Source organism: Pholis gunnellus (genome assembly GCF_910591455.1).
Source record: "Pholis gunnellus genome assembly, chromosome: 7".
NCBI classification, from domain to species: Eukaryota; Metazoa; Chordata; class Actinopteri; order Perciformes; family Pholidae; genus Pholis; species Pholis gunnellus.
In genome coordinates, this window is record NC_136533.1 from 11,467,039 (window position 1) to 11,482,267 (window position 15,229).

General features: G+C 41.2%; 1 protein-coding gene across 2 annotated transcripts; it reads right to left on the bottom strand.

Annotated features, from left to right (window-relative positions):
• Nucleotides 1-555: 555 nt before the first annotated feature.
• dapk2b (death-associated protein kinase 2b) lies at nucleotides 556-15,030 on the bottom strand. 2 transcript variants are annotated; one of them, XM_079162316.1, is made up of 12 exons: nucleotides 14,900-15,030; nucleotides 14,195-14,348; nucleotides 8,244-8,465; nucleotides 7,404-7,542; nucleotides 6,139-6,268; nucleotides 5,985-6,033; nucleotides 5,874-5,900; nucleotides 5,625-5,777; nucleotides 5,116-5,161; nucleotides 2,482-2,571; nucleotides 2,291-2,371; nucleotides 556-1,597 (listed from the first exon to the last, which is right to left on the bottom strand). In XM_079162316.1, exons 2-12 carry the CDS (start codon nucleotides 14,269-14,271, stop codon nucleotides 1,517-1,519), a joined length of 1,095 nt encoding a protein of 364 aa, XP_079018442.1. In that variant the 5' UTR covers nucleotides 14,272-14,348; nucleotides 14,900-15,030; the 3' UTR covers nucleotides 556-1,516. The 2 variants fall into 2 exon arrangements, with proteins under 2 accessions (XP_079018442.1, XP_079018441.1); XM_079162315.1 differs by lacking the exons at nucleotides 556-1,597; nucleotides 2,291-2,371 and having other exon boundaries at nucleotides 2,482-4,412.
• Nucleotides 15,031-15,229: the final 199 nt, after the last annotated feature.

Here is a 15,229-nt window from a genome sequence, read left to right on the forward strand (position 1 = left end):
TTGATTACAACTCTTTCTTACCATCAGTGTGTAATTGGCCCACATTGTGTCGTTGCCAAAAATGTATTTAGTTCAGGACAAATTATCCCTCCAATCTCTTTCAGCCCAACTGGGCCCAAACAACCTTTCAGTTGTGATACTAAATAATTGAGCAGTGGTCAGAGCAAAAACTGAGGACTGCACTATCACAATTAGTGCTCATTGATGTTCAGAGAATTAATAATGTATTTATTGGCCGGGGCCACTGGCATTCGGATACCTTTTTATAGTCTTATTGTGGTTTGACAGGAACATTGGTTCGAGGCATCACATTGAAAAAAGCCTGTTTGTGCAGCACATTCATGTTTGTCTTGTGGGATGTGCTAAAACATGTTGTTGGGCGTCATCTGTATGCTGATACTCTTTTCAAACGTCAAGCCCAACATAATCACACCTGCATTAAGATCACAATTAAAGAGACCATATTATAATGTGATTGTCCTAAAACAAAAAAGGTTTAATAGCGCTGAGTTATATCCAAGAATCATGAGATGATCAGATTTTTAAATTGTGATGGGGTCATTTTTATTTGTTTGCTTTATAGAAACTTCCAAAGAAAACATCATGTTCAGTAATTTAATAAACATAATTTCAATTTACAATACATACAAGTGAACAGAAAAAAACATGTGTTTTTAAAACAGTGTATGATAATTTTAAGATATAAGTAACAGTGAAATTAAGACATTTGGCTGATATTATATTTACACCATGAATACATTCAACAATTGTTTAAAAAATTCAACTGTGAAATGTATTTGATCATATACTGCCTTATATGCACAAGATGAAATGCAATTATTTCTACATTGGACACGAGTAATTGACAGTAATTGAAAATATCCTATGTAAAATACAGACGATAGCTCAGCGTTCAGTCTTCAAGCTAATTATTCTGATGTGGCAAAAGAAGAGGTTAATGGTAAACAGTGTGTTTACACAGCCATTGCTGTATGTTAAGCAGAACAAAATGTAAACATCTGGCTATGAAGATCTGCTTCCATTTTATTTATCTGTTGGTGCTTTGAACAATACACCTCTCGTAAATCCACACATGCAGCCATGCACAATAAAAAGAAAAGAATCTAACTCTGTCAATACTCGGATGTTAAACAACAGCTGAGGGACTTTTAAGACTGCAGTCATAAGAGGAAGCTGCCTACATTCGTGTGGACGTGTTATCATTGGCCTCTCTTGTTCCTGTCAACAATAATCCAGTTATATCTTCTTATGTCAGAAATGGGTAGCTTGAATTTAGAAATGGCAGAACACAATTTAACATACGACAGATGATCTGTTGGTTTTGTGGGTCATCAAGACAAGCAAATGTTCCCTATGAAAATGCTGCGTTTATAGCAGTCAGCCAAGCAGATACTGAAAGATGACTCTTCATGACACGCAAAAGCTGCAAAGTGTGCGTCAAAAAGGTGCAGTCACTGTTTTGCAACCGGAACATCGTCGACCGGCACACTTGCTCTCAGGAAGTGCTGCTTCTCTTTCTGCTCCTCGGCCTCCTCTTCAGGATTTCTTCTTCTTCTTGGTCACTTTCACAATCCCTCTGAAATAATCAAAAATGTTTGAGCTGAGAAACAGCTGTGAAATTGTGTGGTGACTGGTGATGACAGTTCAGATTGTAACTGCTTCATTATCACAGTTACTCTTAAAGCAACTGCTGGGCATTTTACAAAATATACATATTCGCTTTCTTGCTGAGTGTGAGTTGGGATTGATACCACTCTCATGTTTGTACAGTGTGGTAAACATTAAGCTACAGCCAGCAGCCGATTAGCTTAGCTTAGCCCAAAAGGAAACAGGAAGAAACAGCTTACCTGGCTTTGTCTGGAAGTAACACAATCCACCTACCAGCACCTCCAAAGCTCACAAATTGACATCTTACAACTTCTTTGTTTAATTTGTACAAAAACTGAAGTGTAAAAACCTAAATTTGGGGTTTTACCAAATGTTATGTGCTGCACTATTTCTTGGCCGAGAAGAGAGATTTCCTGAAGTCTCCATTAGTTACATTGCAACCTCTCAGTGACAACAAGACACCAGGAAGTCACTGCTCCTGGAAATCTTGGACAGAGCCAGCTAGCTGTTTCCAGTCACTGTAGCTTCATAATTACCATACAGATGGTAGAGATTGGTATCAATCTTCTCAAATAACTTTTGCCAATAAAGCGAATGTGCAAAATTCCCAAACTGTTTGGACTGATCCATTGCTGTTAGCTTTTCAAAGGTAATTTCTTACCCCATTCTGCTCAGGCAGCTTGGGCCCCTTCTTCATGATCCGCGTTAAGTGATTGCACAGAGCCACAATTCTGAATGACAGCTGTTGAACAGATAAAAGCAATGAGAATGAGGCCTCAAGAGCAACATTTTTATAGAACCCTGATCACTGTAAGAAAATATCAAACTGTGCAACAAATACTGAAACTTTACCTTCCACCTGCGTCTGGCATACTGTCTCCTGAAGTTCTCCAAGTTGACCACTGACAACCTCTTCACCAAGGCCTGTCTAGGATTCAGAGGCTGTAGAGACACAATGAGGGATGAAATAACAGGGAAAGTATCTTTACTATTAATGTGAAATGTTCAAGTAAATTCAAAAACATAACGCTATGGTACTGGTCTAATTGTGACGCTATAATCTGAAGTACAACAGGAAATATATTAAAATCTCAGATCACAAATCAGAAGAATCTGTTCACGAGGTACATAATAAATGATGAACATTTATTTCAGTGTTAAGACAACAGTGGATAATGTCAGGGTGCACATCAAAGGCCCAAAGTGTGAGCCGTGTACAGGAATAACTGTTGTGATGCTAAAAACAAAGAAAAGGAGGTGAAATACTTTTGAAACGTGTGTGGTCTTATGATAGATGGTGTTGTTCCTGATGTCTCATAAAACATCTCCAAGAAAGAAAGAAAATAGTTAAATAATTAGTTAAATCAAATACTTAAATAAATGTAACCTTTAGTAAAAGTGCACATTTGAATCTATGAAAAATGGATCATAGATAATCTGAAATAAAAACGTTCATGACTACACATGTAACTTTACAAATGGACAACCTTTGTGAAAACAAACAATAAACATATCAATATATACAGTCAATAAAATAAAACAATAATGGAATGAAAAAATAAATCAATGAAAAAATGTGAAATTATGATACATAACATTGAAAAGAGTAAAAACAAACAATAACTGATGTTCATCTACATTATCAACTATTCAAATTAAAAAGCTAAAAGGAATAGTTAGACATTTTGGGAAAGATGCTTATTTACTTTCTTGCTGAGAGTTTGATGACACTCTCATATCTGTCTGTTAAATATGAAACTGCAGCTAGAAGGTGGTCAGCTTAGCGTATAGCAATGAAGGCTGGGAGAAACAGCTAGCCTGCCTCCATCCAAAGGTAACCTACTCCTGACTGTAGCTTCATATTTACCGTAGAGATGTAAACGTGTCATCTCATCATCCAACTCTCAGCAAGATCACAAATAAGCTTATTTCCTCAAATTCCTATTTCTACTATTACTTTAACTGAAAAGTGTCAACATTCTACAAAGTTCACACAAGAAATGAAGATTAGAAATAAGCAAATTTAAAGACTACACAGATATACATTCAGTTTGTGCTGCTGAAAAGAAGAAGAAAAATGTGTAGAATTCAACAGCCTCATTTTCAAAACCATGTAGCGATTTTTAAGGTCAATTAAAGTGTATCTTGATTCGTGTATGTTAGCCAGACTCTGTGAGTGGCTGTTTGGCCTCAGGGCTCAGTTCCCTCCTGCAGGACTGATGCAGCAGCTCCTTCATCGCATGCGTGACGTCCGTATTCGTACTGCTGCTGTCGGCTCCTTCCGGATGCAGAGAGCCCATCACATCCTGCAGCCACTGTAGCTCAGAGTTCAGCTCCTGCCTCAGAGTGTCCAGCTGACTCTGCCTATGGCTGTACTTCCCACTGATGCTCTCTAAACTGGCATCTATAGACTTCAAGTCCTCCTGCAGCAGCCTCCTCGTGGCCTCCACTTTACAAAACTCATAGCGGACCTGGGACAGATGCTTCCTCGCAGTCTGACTCTCCTCCTTGTACCATCTCTCCTTGTCATTGTAGATGGAGAGCAGTGCTTCTATATCACCCTGCAGAGTGTGGTGGGCTACTGCCACCTCTGACAGCCCCCTCTCCATCAGACTCACGTCCTCCACCACATGGGCAAAACGCTCAAAGTTGGCATACGTGTTGTTCTGGGGCATGCTGGAGTAGGACTGAATGGTGTACTCTTTAAGACGCTTCGTCTTGAGCTGCTCCACTTTCTTCTCAGCGTCAGGGGCAGCGCTTTCCTCTTCCATGTGGCCACAGGACTTCAGACAGAAGGGTGGAGGGGAGGAGGGGACACTGAATGAGAGGCTGTCTCATCGTTGCATCTTGAAAACACACACAACGGTGAATATCCCAGCAGCCGTGGCACCGGAGGATTAGTGTGTGACCCTACAGCAAAAGCCATGGCAGGTAAGAGCGCCACAAAAACAACAGACAATCCCATTATGGGTGTTATGTTTCCTGGCTTCATGCTTGCTCCACAGCAAAACACCGTTGACATGCATCTCAGAGCCCAATGTTGGAGTAGACGTCTCCAACATTACAGGTTGTTAAATGTCCATGCCATTAAGAACACAATTAGTGACATCTTGCTTCAGTTCGATCACTTGAAATTCTAGATAAAATGTCTGATTGCAAAAGACAAGCTGTACAAGATGTGTAGAGCTAGGTGTGTTGATGGTGAATGGTGAAAACTTATCCTCAGAGAGATGTGGTGCAGTGATGGAAGTAATATACAGTAACTGTGATACAGTATGTTTTCAACAAACCAGAGCATATACTGTATATATATCAAGATAGCAGATGTGAAATTTGGCAGATTTAAAGATGAATATTCCTCTCTAATAATAAACAAACCTGTTTCCCTCATTTGACCTTTGACATAAACGGTGGGGCAGGAAGTAGTAGTCAGTATTTATTGAGAATACAAAAACATGCTACAATACACATAAATCAAGCTCATACCTTAATCCAGTGATGGTTGAGGGCCTCTTGTATGGTCATCCGTTTTCTAAAATGATGAGAGAAAGGAAATGCAGCTGAACAAATACACCCAGACAACTCAACGTCACACACAGAGCATGGTGAGCAGCCACACTTTAGGATGTGAATCTCTCAGGAATACGTCGGTTCACACGGGGATAGCTTTCACAGGAATATCTGCTTTCCTGGAGGTGCATTTAAATGGAAACACATGTTAAGCAGCAAGAACAAGATCACATGTTACAAAGTAAGACGCACAGTTCTTTGCTTGTCATTAGTTTGTTAGTTGTATTAAGTGTATCACTGTACCAAAAACAAATGTGGCTAAATATTTGCACTAGATTTCTGTAGACTGGCTAGTTTTTATTCTCATTTGGATCGGGTCTGCACATTGTGTTTTGGGATTTATTGCGGTGTGACCTCTGTAACACTCGGCTTTGTATTATCAGAATTGACCTTAGGACTACAGCTGTTTTGTCAGGTTTTTTTACCTCGTGTCCTTCACCAGGAGCTGTGTGATGAAGCTCTTGGCCAGCTCGCTTGTATTGCTGAAGAGTTCTTCGTCAAACTCGTAGTCCAGCGCCGAAATGTTTCCCAGCGTTTCCTGCTTTGTGTCGCCGAGGAAAGGTGATGCGCCGCTCAAACTAGAACAACATTCCCACACACACTTTGAGTGTCCTCGATAATCTCTTTAGGTACATTAAGATTCTCAGTCATGGTCACGAATCATCCTAACTTACAGTATATATGTGATGACTCCAATACTCCTGTGAAAGAAAAGCACAAGGTTAATCCAAAATTATGCACCGAAGCCTGTTGTAGCCGATTCAGAGGTAATTAAAAGCTCTTACCACATGTCTGCCTCCAATCCCAGTGACTCATAGTTGACTATCTCTGGAGCTGAAAATAGACAGCAAACACTCCTGCATCACAAACCAGGCTAAACACCAAGCCCCTTCTTGAAATGTTCTCCATTGCAAACACATCTCATGTAAAAACACTTACCAACAAACTCAGGGGTTCCAAAAATGTCTTTGAAATCTGCCCCAGCTTCTAGTTTGTGTGCCAGTCCAAAGTCTATGAGTTTGATGCGGGGTAGACGAACATTCCTGTCCAGCAGCATTATGTTTTCAGGCTAAAGTTGAAAGAGAACAACAACAAAAAACAGGCTTATTTGTAAGCAGATTTCTACCCATATTGGACCCTTCATAAACGGCACTGAATAAAATAAGTTACCTGTTTAAAGTCGCCTTTTGAGTAAGCATTAAAAAAAGAACATTGTAACAGTTACAGTCATACTCGTCGTCAGTGTGAAATATTAAAATATTAAACAACACCTTGGAAAATGGGCTTATTTGCTTTCTTGCCAAGAGTTGGATGAGAAGATTGATTTCACTCCCACGTTTGTACGCTAACTATGAAGCTTCTGATAGCAGCTTATTTACTGTAGCTTAGCAAAAAGACTGTAAACATTATGACACAGCTAGCCTGCCTCTGTCCAAAAGGAACAACACCTTTGGCACCTCTAAAGTAATTAACACCTTGTGTCTCATTTATTAAATCCTCACAAAATCTATAGTGTAAAAGAGACAAATACACATCTATGGGTGTTATGTGACGGACTATTTCTTGGGGGACCTGTAACGTCTTGTAGTGGTCCCGACCAAAGAATAGCTGGGAAATAGTTCAGCACATAACTCTTTGTAAAACTTGCCACTTTCACATTTATTTAATGAGCTTAGAGTAGCAACTGTGTTGCTCTGGATTCCTATAAATCAACATAAAGGTCACATCCGCGCTGACTGGATGGACAAATTTCCCTCAACTGACTATTAACCCTCTGAAAATGAGTGCACAGATCTGTCATTGTGAAGTGAAGGTCAGGAACTCAGGCAGGTTTGAATCGAGCCCTTCACTGAGTGTTCTTTTTCGTTAATGGCCAAATGAAATGCATTAAGAGCGAAGGGGAGCTGCAGCTGCAGAAAAACAGGACAGTGACTATCAGCAGCGTGGGCGAAACTGCTCTCTGAAAGTGAAGAGATAACCTTGTGGTGTCTATAACCGAGTGTCTGGACTTCAGCCATAGAAAACAGGAAGGATGTGTGATTCAGAAGAGCGAGACATTAAACACCTGCTATATATATTTGGAATTTAGTCCGGCTTGACCTTGCATGTACGTACAGTTCAGTAGAAGTGGCAGTAAAGAGTATCATCTTCCTCACGAGACACATATAGATTTATACATGACGCACAGATGGAGCATGTTGTACCTTCAGATCAAAATGTACGATCCTCTTGGAGTGGAGGTACTCGACTCCATCTAGGATCTGTTTGATAAACCGAGTAGCCTCCTCTTCACTGAGAGACTCCTTCTGAGCTAAGAAATCAAACAGCTCTCCTCCAGACACCCTGTAACACACACACACACACACACACACACACACAGACACACTCAGAGACACATCCTGTGGGCTCAGATAGTCTGGAGCAAGGGCTCTCTTATCTCAAGTGAGTTCTCAGGATTTGGATGCACTGGTTGAGGATGCCTTAGATATGTTTGTTTGTGGTAGCAATTTGCCCTAATTATACATCACTGTAGCTCTCAACCTTTTCATAATGAAATACTTGGAAAACTGCTGAAAAGTGATAAAAAGAGTCCTTTGACCAGCTGCCAGGAGATAAACATGATGTTCTTTGATATTCACACACAGAAAACATAGTAGACTGAATGACGCACAGTGTGCATCTAACAGTAACTCTTCTGTCAGTCAGTTCCCCCCTGCTTTGATTGGACAGAGCTTTCTTTTAGTCCTAATTGTGCACTACATGTTGCCAGTTAGTCACTGGACCCAAACGCGTCCCTCTGAGGCCTCTTTTCAACACAGCCCCTATTTGGCTGTGATAAACATTTGGTTCTTTCTGGCACACGTGATCCTGGCATGTCGTTTTTTTTAGTAAACACAGATTCGACAAAAAACAATCTTTCTACACAAAAATAAACTCAGAGATCAGAACATGGACTAAAAATATTCTGTGAAGATGTTTGGATGTTTTAAGGTGTAGTACTGTAGTGATATTGTGTTGCATTGTTCAATCATGCGGGGACTCACAGTTCGAGGATAAGCACCACATCTGTGCGGTTCTCGTACACATCATGTAGCGCTACAATGTTGTTGTGCTGGAGCTGCTGCAGGATGTCCACTTCCCTCTCAATCTCATCCCTTCTTACGCCACGTCTGCTGGCCCGACTCTGGCGCTTCTTGATGAACTTGGCTGCATATACGACGCCTGTACTCCTCTCTATACAACGTTTGACAATTGCAAACTGCCCACTGCAGACGTAAAAAAGAAGACAATAGACACAGACATTACTTAATTACAGTTCTGTTGTATCTCTCATGTGTGTTGGCCATCATTTTTAAGGTTGGAGAACAATCTCTAATGACATTCTTAAGAATTAGCAACAGGATATATCTACGTGTGAAGACGGACTTTAGAGAGGAAGCCGTGTGTCAAAACCAGGTGAAATATTGAGGTTTGCTCCATCCCTTCCTGTTTCCCTGCCAGAAAGAGAACAATCAGACAGGCAGGCAGTGTGGACAGAGCTGCTGTCCTCCCACTGCAGCAACCTTCCTGCCAAATTTCTAGCCATCCTAAAGAGATCAGTCCACTGAAAAAAACACAGAAACTCTGAATATTTCACAATAGAGGTGTGGCTTAGAGACCCTCTCTCAGTGGATTATTGTTTCACTGGTTTCACTGAGCTATACTAACCTATAACCGACATTTCATCTTAAAGACTGGGGTGACTCCACCAGTAAATTTGGTCATCTCTATTGTAACTGTCCCCCTAACATAACAAGTGATTTCATTTATAATTGACCAACTGACAGACCGAACGAGAAGTGTGAAAACATCTTCCAGCACTGTCGCCCCAGTTAAATATATGTGGTGAGAAGGGCTTCATCATCAGACCAGCCCTTGTAGTCTCCGTCTGCTGTCACTCCTGCTGCCGTGGGCTGACCTGCCCACTCTATACATTCAGAAAAACAAGCCTCTCGGTCACTGATCCCTCAGTAACAGGCCACAGAAAGACATGAGGGCAGCAGAGCTGGCAAAACGTTTCTGAGTGGGCAAGATGAACGTTGTCTTTCACAAGACAGAAGAGGAACAATCAGTAGTGGCTTGCGTTTGGATAAATCGTACTGTGGACATAATCATTTGTTGTATATTTGCATGAATGAAACATAGACATGTTATATTTTTAGACATTGTTAAAGAACACACAGAGAGAGGACACAGATAATAACTGGCAGGCATATGTTTTGGACATAACTGTCCACACAGAGATTCCAGGGTGGCTGTGAGAGGCTGTCCAGTCTGCGTCCACTATCATCATGTTGTCTTTAGAGAGCTAAGAATAGAGAGGCCCAAACGCTCGTTCTCCACCCGCTACATCCCTGCTATTACTGGGGAGAAGGAAAAAGCTTGCTGAGCTGGAGCTGCTGTAAGAAGGTTGTCCAAAAACTGTGCTCTTGCCACTCTGATTTCACAAATCAGCTTACACACAGAGAAAGATCGAGCTCATCATAAAACTAATACACGGATTAAATACAAAGTAACCTTTCATTAAGCGCATTAGTGTGGGACGGTTGACACTGTTTGCTCTTTTTGAGGCACACCCTGTCCTGTAAACAATCACATTTGGGAGTTGCTCCACTGAAGACTTTTTTTTTTCAAAATCAGCAGTTACTGAGGTGTACTTTCACCACACAAACCCAAACATTCAATAACTATTACACTGGGGGGACATAATGTTTGATAGAATGACAAATATTATGCAATCGAGTACAACCACACTGCAAACACTGACCTCAAATGTCTAAATCAATATTTCTTTGACTCAGTCTGAGAAGGAAAAACTAGATTATGAGCGTCACAAACAAGCTAATGGGCACCAGTATTGGATCAAAAAGTATGGATTCATTCATAATCAGTAGTAATTTGGAATTAATAAGCTCAGGTACTTCATATCACAGCAACAAAAACACTTAAAGGTCAGATGTCGGTGTGAATATGAACCAACAGAGAAAGCAGGAGAGAATAAAAGAGAGAGGCGGGGGGTGTACATCGTAACAATGGTCTTGAAAGAGTCACACACATGCCACAAAGGAAAAACAAAAGCAGGGCAGGTGGGGTGCTGAAGCAGAGCAGCAGCGTGGAGTCTTAAATGGTCACTCTATCTGTTCTATTCACAGGACATTTCCACCCCTGAAACATCCTTGAAGAGCTGACCGCGTTCGAGATGACTATACTGCAGTAATGTGTCAACTGAGGAGGAGTGGAACTCGCTGAATGAATTCCAGTTGCAAAAACAAACATCAAGCAACCCGAGGGGAGGAACTGTTACGTGGCAGCAGCATCAACAATGTCCTTGATTTGCCTGTTAGACAAGACTGAACAGAATGACCCCTCGTGGTGGGCGTTGTAGCCCGACTGTCAGTGCCAGGGCTTTACTTTGTTGTTACGAGGTGCAGAGTAACAGCGGTGAGAGCGGTGATGCCGGGAGTGCTATTCCCACAACGGGTCAGGCGTGCCGGCTGTCTTAGCTCTAAGCCGGCCAGTGGGGCTGAAAGTACCATCTCCCTGCAGAGTTTCCACGTCCAACAGCTGAAGTTCATTATCCACAGCCAAGGTTGGAGGAATGCTCGGACGAGTGGCGCCGGCCCAATATTTAAACACATTTCTCAACTGAACCTCTGGGGCGGCGTGACCAAGACGGCCAGATTCATAATTAACCGAGCCCTGTCCCTATCCACCCCTGAAAAGCAGCTCAAACTTCTAAACTATGACTCATCATTGCTTGAAAGCCGTTTATTTCCTATTATCATGAAATATCTCAACATTTATGCACATGAAGTGTTCAGAATACTCTAGATTCTCACTTGTTTGAAGTGGTCCAATGTCGACAATGCATCTGTGGAGTAGCAGTATGAGTGTCTGCTGACAGTAACGGGGTGAGTGGAGTTCCCTCAGTCGCTGCACTGAATAAATACATTTGTCATCCACTCAACAGCAGGAGTGACTGTTCTCCAGAGCTGATTACATGCATTCTTGTCCCGCTCCTTGTACATGCATGCCTACGGTCCGTGCTATAGATACATGATGTACAGTAAATCCCTTTGGAGAAATTCTATCACTTTACTGCGTTCATCAGCAGCACCTGTCTGCCTCGCGACTGTCATCACTTTCCACTTCAACACATCTAGTCTGTGAAGGCTACAGCCTTAAGTTCGCACTGTTGCCCTTCCTGCGTCTTCTCCGAAGACAACAAACTTCTGCAAACTGAAAACATTTCTCTAATTCATTTCCTTCTGCAAGAATGTGGCTAGTATATCTAGAAATTACAAATACCGCGGTACTCAGAGGCAAATTGTGAAACACTTCACACATCAAGTGTGAAGTGACCTTTTCAGTATTCCTGCATTAAGTTGGAACTAGACATTAGTATAATAACAAGAGACTGTATAAGCTCTGTGAGGCTGTACTTATAGGGTCAGAGGTGCTTTCGGGTAAATGCTAACATGCACATAATAACAATGCTTACATGATTATGTACCATGTTCACTTACTTTGTTGAGCATTTTGTTATGTTGCCATCTACTAATTTGAAAAAAGTAATGTTGGTGCTAAAGGGGAATGTTTTGCAGGTATTTGGTTTTAAATTCAAATATAAAAATTTGAAATATTAACATTTTGACCAACTGAGGGTGGCACTAGCTGAAAAGGTGGACATTAAGGACAGATTTCAGACCAACAATTCCATCTTTGAAGCCATGCTGCTAACGAGGCTGAAAACACCACGGACGCACAACTTTCTGTTCTAACCAATGTGAAACCTGCAGAGGATGTAACTGAAGTATTTATAGATTTCAAAATCAAGAGGAAGTTGATAAACCTTTCATTTGTATTCAAGCATGCAAAGACAGTGGCAAGTGCTATGACCAAATATGGACAATAATGTACCTGTTGTTGACAGGTAGAGTTCACATATTCCACAATGTGCCTTGACGGTCGCTTGTATAACAGCTCACCACAGTCTCCCCAGTGCCGTGGGAGGGCCGGTGGCAGCTGTAGGCTCACACTGTGACACTTCCTACTGTATGTCATCATCAGTGTCATCGCTCGGATGGTAAGACGGGTCAGTAAATGCCTCACTTCTCAAGCAAATGGTTGTTTTACAGATAGGTTTACCAAAAACCCATGGCCGTAGTGGAAAGAAACACTGAGTAGAACTGCGTGGGGCCCTGTGACATTAAAATCTGACAGTATGATGAATTGACTTTCCTGTAGCGAATGGCTCAACAGTTCCTTGGAGCACGGAACATTTTAAATACTCCACACAAATCAGCTTCTGGACCCCCTCATCAAATCTCCCCACCCTCTCAAGAGAACGATTGAGTAACAGTTCCTTTGGGGCGTACTGTGGAGAGGTCTGAACCAACAAGGCTCTCGAAAAAGCCGTTCTTATTTTCAGTTGCAGGCATCTGCGGCTTTTAACCACATTAACTTTCTATTTCTCACGACAGAAGAGCTGAACATGTACGAAGCTCAGCTCACAGCAGTCGTCTTATCAAGCAACATGTTTCCAGCTCAACCACAACTCAGTGATATTGTCAGTCTGTAAAAAACACATTTCCACCTTTCATTTACTGGTATTACTCTCCCCAAGACACTATCTCTCTCAACACCTTATAAACACTTTAGAAAGGAATTTTAATACACTTTTCTTTTTAAGCGTTTGTATGATGTAATGAAATCATTCAGTAATCTTTCATAGATTAGTTCAAATCCAGTAATAACAACATCTTTTGATTTAACAGGTTCTGGCCAGTGTAACAGTTGCTTTGTCTGTTAAGCTCTTTAAATAATCAGGAGAGCACCTTTAATGTTGGAAGGTAATCTATAATTATAAATTGTGATAACTCAAGACTTCAAGACAAAGGAAACATTACATCAAGTTATATTACATTCAAAACAAGTGCATTCAAGTCCATATGTTCTGCAGCTCTTTCCCACAAAGGAAGAAAGTTGTTCTTATGACTTATAACTAATCCATAAAGCATGAGTATATTTATGAACCCTTAATAAAGCATTAGTTGCAACTCTTAAAGGGTGCCTTATATACAAATGGCCCCCCTTATCATTTAAGTGAATTCACAGGTTTAATCTATTAATGTTAAATCTTTTCATACACAGATGCATTTGAATATTTCATGAGGCTAATATATATGAGGAAGCTCAGTGTAAAATACAATGAAGATGTCAATGCTGGACACACAACTCTTCCTCTATAGACGTATGAACGCAGCTGGAGCACCCATTTCAACAGCAGGTCTTGGTTTATTCATTCAGGGTGTGTCAACGAAGCTGTGCAGTAAAAGACCAGCAAACGCCAGGAAATAGTGTATATTTTGACTAGCAGTGAAAGGTTAGAGGTCAGATACTTTCTTTTCACACCCTCTCTATCTGTTAGCAAGTGGTGCACAACCCAAAGGCGTCTTTCCGTGCAGAGTTGATCCGTAGCTTCCCCAATCCACACTGCACCCTGCCGACTTCCTTTTATTTATTTCCCCATGGGACACAGTTTCCTCGATGTGTGGCTCGATTAACGCTCCTCCTCAACATTTTGATCCACATTGATCCACTACCCAGAATCAGCTCTTGCAAAAGCAGCAAATGAAATTGTATTCTCTGTCATGGTCGGGACATATCATGCCCAAAACTGAGCATGTTTTCTTAGAGTGTGTCTGAAACTGTGTCTCTCACTGTAAACTTCAACCTACTTCAACGCAGCGACACTCCCCAATTCAAGCTTAAACAGGCCAGCTGTTTGCATACCTACGTACACACGAGGACCACTATGTCAAGAGGCATGCAGGGGAGAGCTGAATCACACTCTGAGTCACACATAGTGAGAAAGATCATTTTCTATATGATGTTAAGTTAAACACCTCCGCATGTTAAACGGCTCTACTGTACAGCTTTGAAAACTACTCACCTTCCTAGTTCTTCTCCAATTTCATAGAAATCATCCACATGCTGCTGCTTGAATACCGCCATGCCAGGTGTCTTCATTGATGTAGTTTATCTCCTTGATGTGCACCACTGAAGCCTGTCTATCCAGCTGGTTCCCTTTCTCCCCGAGTCCAACCCTGCCGATACAAAGAGGTGTACCTGTTGACTTATGAGTGGAGTGATTAAAATGTTTACATGTTCCAGCTTGTATAGCATTCCGTCTCAGAGTTGTACATACTTTCACCTTCTTGTTGAGAAAAGCACCAAACACTATAAGTTCACCAGCAAAAGAGTCTGTCTTTCCCTTGTCTAAAGTCCGATTATTGGCTTAAACGATTTAACAAGCACAACTCAACTGTGCCAAGCTGGGCAGTGTAACAGTGGCTATAGTTCCTGTGATTGTAACCAATCAAAAGAAAAGAGCATTTGGGCTAATTAGGACAGGATATGTGAAATTTGCTATCGTTGTGAAACATTTTGTTTGGCAAAAAGGTTGGCAGCAAAACATGCTTTGTAACTATTAAGCATAACATTTGTTTACTGCTATGAATTTGAATTTAAAAATAGAATATTGAGTAATTGTACACCAAAAGAATGATCACTTATGTACATGTAAAAATGTGAATACAAAAGAACTGATATACCACAGACTTGCTATCTGATAAGTTTCATGGCTCCACAAACTGACCTTATGTCGAACCTTCTGTAAGACGCAGAGCTGACGATAAACTTGCATCGGTTCCCACTTCTCCTACAGCCGGTCTGTTCTCCCCATGGCTGTCGTTCAGGCACAAAGCTGCTCCTTTAGCGTCTGTGTTGTTCTCTGTCACTTATGGCAGAACCATCAGGCTTTTGTGTCTGCAGAAGTCCCTCCCCCTGATGGCTCTATTATGAAACTGCATGCATGAGGGAGACCGGCTATCAATAAAGATGACACGCCTGGTGTATATTCTGAACAAGCATTTAAGGAACTGAGGATTACTACAGCAAGCTGTTTCTTTTTACTACTTATGAACAC

Bases quoted from the DNA above. Each gene is read 5' to 3' on its own strand.
- dapk2b (XM_079162315.1), bottom strand. From the start codon at position 14,271: ATGAAGACACCTGGCATGGCGGTATTCAAGCAGCAGCATGTGGATGAT. The intron at 6,034-6,138 runs GTAAGTGTTTTT...GTCTATTTTCAG, and splicing joins TGGAACCCCTGAGTTTGTTG to CTCCAGAGATAGTCAACTAT. The intron at 5,778-5,873 runs GTAAGTTAGGAT...ATGTTGTTCTAG, and splicing joins GGAGTCATCACATATATACT to TTTGAGCGGCGCATCACCTT.